Source organism: Scomber japonicus, chromosome 7 (assembly GCF_027409825.1).
Source record: "Scomber japonicus isolate fScoJap1 chromosome 7, fScoJap1.pri, whole genome shotgun sequence".
Lineage (NCBI taxonomy): Eukaryota > Metazoa > Chordata > Actinopteri > Scombriformes > Scombridae > Scomber > Scomber japonicus.
In genome coordinates, this window is record NC_070584.1 from 32,618,670 (window position 1) to 32,627,982 (window position 9,313).

The 9,313-nt window shown below is 41.9% G+C and overlaps 1 protein-coding gene across 1 annotated transcript in view; it reads right to left on the reverse strand.

Annotated features, from left to right (window-relative positions):
- Positions 1-9,313, reverse strand: part of LOC128362333 (tetraspanin-1) — a 20,541-nt gene that overhangs the window by 10,661 nt on the left and 567 nt on the right. Inside the window, exon 2 of the mRNA XM_053323075.1 lies at positions 6,629-6,703. Within this exon, the coding sequence (XP_053179050.1) occupies positions 6,629-6,703 (75 nt within the window). The remainder of the gene's footprint in view (positions 1-6,628; positions 6,704-9,313) is intronic.

Below are 9,313 nucleotides of genomic sequence, written 5' to 3' on the forward strand. Positions count from 1 at the left end.
CATCTTACACACATACACACATACACACACACACACACACACACACACACACACACACACACAATAAAAATCTTCAGGTTCGTGAGTTATTGATCGCATGATGCTACTTCGCCACATTACCGTTTTTTAAAATAATTATCAATATCTTTTTTTACAGCCTCTGTAGTGACTCACCGGCTGCTAATTGGTTATTGTTCTTAAGAGGAAAAGCAATAAAGGGAGAGAAAGCTCATTAGAGTCGCTTTGTTATGAGAAAGGACACACACACACACACACACACACACACACACACACACACACACACACACACACACACACACACACACACACACACACACACACACACACACACACGAATAGAAATGCCAGAATATTGAAGAAAAGTTGCAAGAAGGTCTTTACGTTTTAGCTGATATCACCCCTTTTCATGCATAGCGGTCAGATGATGGATTTATGTTATTATAATGTCATTTGAAGAAAGAAAATTAAGCTAAACTAGGGCTGTCAGCGTTAACTTGTAAATCGCAATTAGATTAATGCAAACCCGTAGCTAGCTGTAGCGCTATGCTTTGAAGTGGCCTCCTGCAGTAAACCTACCGCGCTGATGGAAAGTAAGAGAGCTACTGGACTTTTGAACGGCTTGTTTAACTTTAAAACACTTCCAGACGCTTCAGTTGACAAGTCAAAAGTAAAATGCAACCTGTGTCAAACGGAGTTTAACTACCACCGGAGTACGTGGAGTTTGAGTTAGCACCTCAACGCTAAACACCCAGGTGCAGCCAAGCCAGCCTCAGCTCCACCAAAGGACCATTTTGGAGTCTGGGAGTCGCAGCAGAGCCGTGATTGATTCCCAGTTAAGACACTCTGGTAAGAAATGCTTTACATTATGGGCTTAAAAACTGCCTTCAAATGTAAAATAACAGGATTTTAAACATGCAATTCAAAACGCGATTAATCGTGATTAACTATGGAAATTCTGCGATTAATCTCGATTAAAAAAATTAATCATTTCACAGCCCTAGTTCAAATATAATTTTTCATGCCTAAAGAGAAATAAAAACCAACTCCTGACTGAGGTTATCGTAATTCATGCATGAAAGAGTTAAAAAGTCAATAGTAAAACATATATTTTATAGCATGTGTGATATGTTTCCTTCCACCAGTTTTATTTGGATTTTCAGTTTGCAAATGATTTAAAGTTGGAGAAACAATGAAATAAAAATGCCACAATGTGCAAAGCAAAAAGACGTGAGTGAGTGAATAAATGATGAGGTACATGAATAATGTGCCTGAAATGTCAGTGAAGAGCTGAAAGCATCAGATCTGTGCGGAGACATGAGGAGACTGTATAACGTAGCAAACAGCAATGTCATATTTCCATCCAAGTTTCAAGATTTTCCATCGATTGAGCTTCGACTGCCGCTCTTTTAATGACATCATCTCATTGTGTCTTTTTCTTCTGCAGTAGTTTAATGGCACAAACTGGAAATTTAGCGCCACCTATTGGTTTAACTTGACAAACCAACTCCTATGCTGTGTCCCATTTATCTCTGTAGTAGTAGTGGTGTGTACTGAATGTATTTATACCTCTACTGCTGCTGTAGAGGTATAAATACATTCAGCACACACTACTACTACTACAGAGATAAATGGTACAGTCAGTCTACAGTCTACAGTTAGCTGAGTTAGCCGCAGAGCTAACCGCCGAGTTAGCCGCAGAGCTAGCCGCCGAGTTAGCCACAGAGCTAGCCACCGAGTTAGCTGCAGAACTAGCCGCCGGGCTAACATCCGAGTTATCTGTCGAGCTAGCAGCTGAGTTAGCAGCAGAAAGCTCTCAGACGTAGCCATGTTTCTGGTAGAGGTGGTGACTTTGATTGACAGGTGACACTTGGTAGGGGTTCAAATTTGGCAGGGTGGTTATATCAAACTCAGAACACATATTTATTCTTACTTTACACGGACTTTAAGGTCGGGGGTTGGTGAGGATCATCCGACTTCCAGGAGTGTTCCAGTTGAAATGTGGACAACTGAAATGCACCACTAATATTCACGAAACGGAAGTGCATAGAAATGTGCATAAATTCATTTTCTCTGTTGTGAAATGTGCAATGCATTTAGATAGAAATGTTGCTAGTGAGTATGTACAATGATGCATTTTATGTATTGTCATTATCGATTAATCAATTCATCGTTCGGTCTATAAAACGGCAGAATGTGCTCTACTATGTCTCGCTTTATCCAACACCAAAAGATATTGAGTTTACTGTAAAAAAAAACCCAGAAACTATTCACATTTAAGCATTTTTGTCTTTAAAATATGACTTAAAATATGAAGAATTAATTTTCCATTCAACCGATCACCAAGCAGATTGTGATGTGAATGAACTGTGTTATTGCTATCTTGTGTATAAAAGGTCAGATATTGATCTTAATGACATTTCCTGAATAAATAAAACTTAACTGACCAGAACAATGGGCTGAAGGAAACCACAGAGTCTGGTGATATTATTACGACTGACATCACCCCCCTCGGCCCCCCATTGATAACCCAAATGTATTGATTAATGATGAAGCAGATGTAATTGAGTTTAATCACCCTAAAGCTAATCTTTCCTCTTCCTGATGGGGGGGGGGGGGGGGGGGATTAAAGCAAACAGTAATCTGTATTGGATTACTACAAAAAAACCTCTTCCCTTAAGTAGACACGGACGGCGGCTTGATTCATTAAACGTAAGCATCACACATCTATTCCATTAATCTGCTCTGAGGTCCATATCAGCCCCCCAGTAATAAATCTCCAACCCTTGGTCACTTCCGAATCACTTGGAGGAGAAAGAACAACCATGACCACTGACGGCCTCTCATAATGCCTGCTGGAATTGCTTATTAAATCTCAGTTATTTCGACCACCTGAAGGTTATTGGCTCTTTGGTTTAGATGAGCTGAGGAAGGCCCCCCCCCCCCCCCCCCGGCGGCCAAAAGGCAGATTTATGCTACAGATAAGTAGAACAGAATAGATTTATTAGTCTCCTTTCATTGTCTATGCCTCCTGTCTCTTACTTACCGACGCAGACGCCTATATATATGCATATTGGATGTATATTGCCCATATTCATTATTCCAATGCTATTGTGTTTACTGTCTCTTATCAAAAAAAGCAAGGAGATGGACAGCTGCTCTCACACGGTAGTCATATCCGTGATGGAACTGGACGATGATGTCCTTTTGTGATTGTGATGAACAGATGATGCTAAAGCTAACAAACAGTGCGTTAAATTGACTCTAAATCGTATCTGGGATCTGTTTAAAGGAGACAAATCTGTGAGTTATGTCTCGCATTTCATTGAGCTTCAGACAATAGCTGACACACACCTCTCTCTCTGTGTGTGTGTCTCTCTCTCTCTCTCTCTCTCTCTCTCTCTCTCTCTCTCTCTCTCTCTCTCTCTCTCTCTCTGTGTCTCTCGCTCTCTCTCTCTCTCTGTCGCTCTCTCTCTCTCTCTCTCGCTCTCTCTCTCTCTCTCTCTCTCTCTCTCTGTGTCTCTCGCTCTCTCTCTCTCTCTCTGTGTCTCTCGCTCTCTCTCTCTCTGTCGCTCTCTCTCTCTCTCTCTCCCTGTCGCTCTCTCTCTCTCTCTCTCTCTCTATGGCTCTCTCTCTCTCTCTCTCCCTCCTCCCTCTCTCTCTCTCCCCTACACAACGGCACGCTCGCTGTTGTTGATTTGCTTCCCGCCAGATGCCGTTTACATCGCTCGTCTTGGTCAGCGCTGCTTTTGTAAATGACAGGCGAGGGATGGGGTAGATTTATTCCGACAAAACCGCCTCAGCAGCAGCAGCAGCTCGGCCTCCAAGGACACACACACACACACACCACACACACACACACACACACACACACACACACACACACATTCACAGCTTGGAGAACAGAGAGATTTAACATGAAAAAGAAAGAGAGAAGTTTAAGGCAGGTCTGCACACTGCAAAAAAAGACTTCACCTCATGATTTCTGTCTGTTGCTGAGTCTTCAAACTGAATAAACTGAATCATATCGACTTAAAACATAGATACGATCTGGATCAATTGGGTCAAAATAATCTGATTCATTGCAATTTTTTTTTAGAAATTTGACTCCAGTTTCCATCTTGTGGTCCAGGTTGTAAAGTGGGACTCTTCATTTTTACAGTTTATATTGAGCTTTTTTGTGTTAAAGTTTAGTTTTCATCAAACCTCACACAGAAAAACTGAGAGAAAAATGTTATTAATCCAGTATAACAGTACTCTGAGGCCTGAAAGTTATTTTCTGTGATAATAAATTGATAACTAAGTGTATGAAAAAGGTGAAAAATGACACTCATGATTTCCTGAAGCCCATATTCACAACAGATGACTTGTTTTGTTTGACCAACAGCCAAAAAAATATGAAGATGTTGTTTTACTATCATGAAATTATCACAATTTTTGCTTTAAACATTGCAAGGGATTAATTGTCAAAATTGTCGCCTATATATTTTCGGACAGTTGCCCAATTAATCAATCAATGAACTAATCATTTTGACTCTAGAGTAAGTCCATGTAAAGTGGGGCTCAAACTTTTCCCCAGAAGAGATTCATTATCAGTGTTTCTGTTTGAAATCATGATTTTTTCCATTTGACGTTGGTGCAATTTGAACATGGATATCACATTAATATGGATGAAGAGCACATAAACGTACATTTTATGGTATAAATAAGGTTTTCCAAATCACACAATCATGTTAATGTTGGTTAATAGTTGATGTTTGGTTTAGTTTATATAGAAAAAACGACTTGGTTTAAGTCAGGGAAGGATTGTAGATTTGGTTAACCTTCCTGTCATCCTCCCGGGTCAAAATGACCCGTCTGTTTTGACTGTTCCTTCCTTCCTTCCTTCCTTCCTTCCTTCCTTCCTTCCTTCCTTCCTTCCTTCCTTCCTTCCTTCCTTCCTTCCTTCCTTCCTTCCTCTCTCCTTCTCTCTTTCCTTCCTCCATTCCCCTTACTTCCTTCCTTCTGTCCTTCCTTCCCCCTACCTTCCTCTCTTTGTTCTTCTCTTTCCTCCCTTCCTTCTTTCCTTCCTCCATCGCCCTTTCTTCTTTCCTTCTTTCCTCCCTCCCTCCTACCTTCCTTCCTTCCTTCCTCCGTCCTTCCTTCCTCCCTGCCTTCTTTCCTTTACTCCCTTCCTTCCTTCTTTCCTTTACTCCTTTCCTTCCCTCCTTCCTCCCTCCCTCCCTCCCTTCTTCCTCCCTTCCTTCCTTGACTCTAACACAATAGGAGGGTTAAAATAAATGTATATTGGCTGTTGGTAGAAGAACAGATGTATTTGTGTATTCATTATACACCATATTTTCCCTCGTGGGACTCGTGTGCTGTGTGTAATATCTTCCTGTGTAACTGCATGCTATGTTGATCTGTCATAAACTTGATTGAAATGCCTTAATAAGGTTGTTTTTATTGGTAAAAGTCTATTTTCTGTACTGTGTATGTTAATATGAGCTCATAACGACTGCAGCAAATGCCTTTGTGACAACACAATTGCACCCACATCATAAAAAAAAAAAAAAAATCTCTGTGATGTAACACACTAACGAGCATTTAGCTTTAGTATTTTCGGGGAAGCTTATTATCATAAAGTTGGCTGTGGGAGATTTACAGTAATATCACTGTTGTTACCAGAATAAACGGCTGGTTGGAGCCATAAGTGGCAATTTGTACCGAGTTCATTACACAATGCAAGAGAGAGTTCACAGCTGCTACATACACCGCACAGCCACTAGGGGCATCGTAGCATAAAGATACTGGATGGAGCTTCAGGCGTTTCAACATTAGACTAATTCAGCTGTTTTTCAGGTGAGAACAGTGTCAGATATTTCTTGCAGCGTGCGGCGGCGGCTGCTGCAGCTGCATCTCGTTTACCAGCAACACACACACACACACAAACAAATGAAATTCCCAAGCAGTGCCGGAGTCCGTTCTCCTCCGCTCATCAGCTCCTCCCTGCAGATGGATGTGTGTTAGATTACCTCCCTCGCTCCTGGGGGCTCAGATACCTCCACTGATTGGATAAAAAACTCCACTTTCTAGTTTCTTTATTAGGATCCCGGTCTTCACTAACCTCCTTTTTACATAGCTCATTTGAAATCCTTGTAATTATTATACGTGGAACTAAATGGAAATGGAGCACGTGTGTGTGTGTGCATGTGTGCGTGTGTGTGTGCGAGGGGGACACATATGTAAATAGGCTGTTTTGCATATAAAATGCTTTAGCTTCAATATTCCAGAGTAATAAATTGCTCAAAGTGAGTGACAGTGCACACGGCCCCGGGCTATCCTGGAGTCATTAAGTAGCCGAATGTAGTGAGGCGGACATAAAGGCAGTAATTCAATGATGGCCGCCGCTATGATGGAGAATTTACATGGAGATAAAATCCAGAGAGTGGGACGAAGAGGTGAGAGGGTGAAAGAGAAAGACAGAGAGGGACGAGAAGAATTAACAGACAAAGGAAAAGGGAGTGGAGAGGAGCAGAGGGGGGGGGGGGGAGTGTGATGAGGAGTGAGTGGATATAAATTAAAAAAAAAAAACAAAGAGAGAGAGGAAGAGGTGAAGTGGAGAACTTACAAATGAAGAGTAGGCCAGAGCCACGACTCCGGCTGCCACTTCAGCGATGAATATGATGAGGACGATGGAGAAGAACTGCAGGGAGGGAAGAAGAGGAGACAAGTTTTTATTCATGAAGTAATAATAATAATAATAATATTCATTCAATGACTAATAACAGCGATTTGAGTCTCTGGAGAGTAGTTCTGTGTAAAGCAGAAAATAAACAGCCTTACTATGTACAAATGTCGAGGATGTGGTTTTTAAAACTAACTAGTGAAGCTCTGTAAATAGAAGAGCGTTACTGCACATGCTCAGTAGCGATCGCCTTACACAGAACTATTCTCCAGAGCAGAGTCAAAATCATTTTCATTCAAGGGCCACATACAGACCAATTTGATCTCATGTGGGCCGGATTGTTAAAAAGATGGAAGGAAGGAAAGAGAAAAGGAATGAGGGAAGAAAGGTAGGAAGGACAGGCAGAAGGAAGGAAGGGAGGATGGAAGGAAGGAAGGAAGGAATGAAGGAAGGAAGGAAATAAGAAGGGAAGGAAATAAGAAGGGAAGGAAGGAAGGAAAGACAGACAAAAGGAAGGTAGGAAGGATAGAGGAACAAAGGAAGGAAGGAAAAAAGGGAAGGTAGGGAGGAAGGACAGATGAAAGGAAAGCAGAAGTGAAGGAAGGAAAGACAGACAAAAGGAAGGAGGGAAGAAAGGTAGGAAGGACAGACAGAAGGATGAAAGGGAGGGAGGACAGATGGAGGAAGGAAGGAACGAAGACAGGAAGGAAAGACAGACAAAAGGAAGGAAGGAAGGAAATAAGAAGGGAAGGAAGGAAAGACAGACAAAAGGAAGGAGGGAAGAAAGGGAGGAAGGACAGACAGACGGAAGAAAGGGAGGAAGGACAGATGGAAGAAACGAAGAAAGGAAAAAAGGAAGGTAGGTAGGAAGGACAGATGGAAGGAAGAAAGGGAGGAAGGACAAAAGGAACAAAGAAAGGAAAAAAAGGGAGGTAAGTAGGAAGGACAGATGGAAGGAAGGACAGAAGGAAGGAAGGACAGAAGGAAAGACAGACAAAAGGAAGGAGGGAAGAAAGGTAGGAAGGACAGACAGACGGAAGAAAGGGAGGGAGGACAGATGGAGGAAGGAAGGAACGAAGACAGGAAGGAAAGACAGACAAAAGGAAGGAAGGAAGGAAATAAGAAGGGAAGGAAGGAAAGACAGACAAAAGGAAGGAGGGAAGAAAGGTAGGAAGGACAGACAGACGGAAAAAAGGAGGAAGGACAGATGGAAGAAACGAAGAAAGGAAAAAAGGAAGGTAGGTAGGAAGGACAGACAGACGGAAGAAATGGAGGAAGGACAGATGGAAGAAACGAAGAAAGGAAAAAAGGAAGGTAAGTAGAAGGACAGATGGAAGGAAGAAAGGGAGGAAGGACAAAAGGAACAAAGAAAGGAAAAAAAGGGAGGTAAGTAGGAAGGACAGATGGAAGGAAGGACAGAAGGAAAGACAGACAAAAGGAAGGAGGGAAGAAAGGGAGGAAGGACAGACAGACGGAAGAAAGGGAGAGGAAGGACAGATGGAAGGAACGAAGAAAGGAAAAAAGGGAGGTAAGTAGGAAGGACAGAAGGAAGGAAGAAAGGAAGGAACAAAGGAAGAAACAAAGGAAGGTAGGAAGGACAAATGTAAGGAAGGAAAAGAACAGTGGGGGCAAGAGTTAGAAAGCGGGCCGGATTGCACCCCTCGGCGATTTGACCCATTTATTACATTTGAGAGCTGTGAAAGTGATTTATACATGTTTTCAATTAGCTGGACTTTTCCTAATGCAACACAGAGGATATAAAAAATGGAAATAAAATGCATCATTCAAACCTATTGTGTTCTTTATATTCTCCTTTAAATGGAAAGAATACAGTCTGACAGCTTCACTGAGGTTTAATCCAACATTGATTAATGACCAACGGGGAGTTTATGAATGTGAATTGGTGTTAGAGATTAATTATGAGTCAGAATATGAACAATATGTTAAAGGGTTAATTGCTTTAGTTTTAGAAACACAAGCAGTGAGATGATGATCTTTAAACTACTTTATATGGATGTAAAACCTGAAAGCTACAAAAATAATCTCCAAGTTGTGATAAAATGGGAAGTTTCATATTTTAAAATCTAACAATAGACCAAAAAATGAGTTTAATCTTTGTGTCGTCCTCCCGGGTCAAATTGACCCCGTCTGTTTTGACTGTTCCTTCCTTCCTTCCCTCCTTCATTCCTTCCCTCCTTCATTCCTTTCTTCCCTTCCTTCCTTCCCTCCTTCCTTTCCTTTCCCTTCCTTTCCTTTCCTTCCTTCCTTCCTTCATTCCTTCCTTTCCTTTCCTTTCCTCCCTTCATTCCTCCCTTCCTTCCTCCCTCCTTTCCTTCTTTCCATCCTTCCTTCCTTCCTCCCTTCCTCCCTTCCTTCCTTCCTTCCTTCCTTCTTTCCTTCCTTCCTTCTTTCCTTCCCTCCTTCCTTTCTTTATTCATTCCTTCCCTCCTCCCTTCCTTCTTTCCACCGCATTACCTTCCTTCTTTCCTCTGTCCTTCCTTCCTTCCTTCCTTTCCCCCTTCCTCCTTTCCTTCTTTCCATCCTTCCTTCCTTCCTCCCTTCCTTCCTTCCTTCCTTCCTCCCTTCCTCTTTTCCTTTCTCCCTCCTTCCATCCTTCCTTCCTCCCTT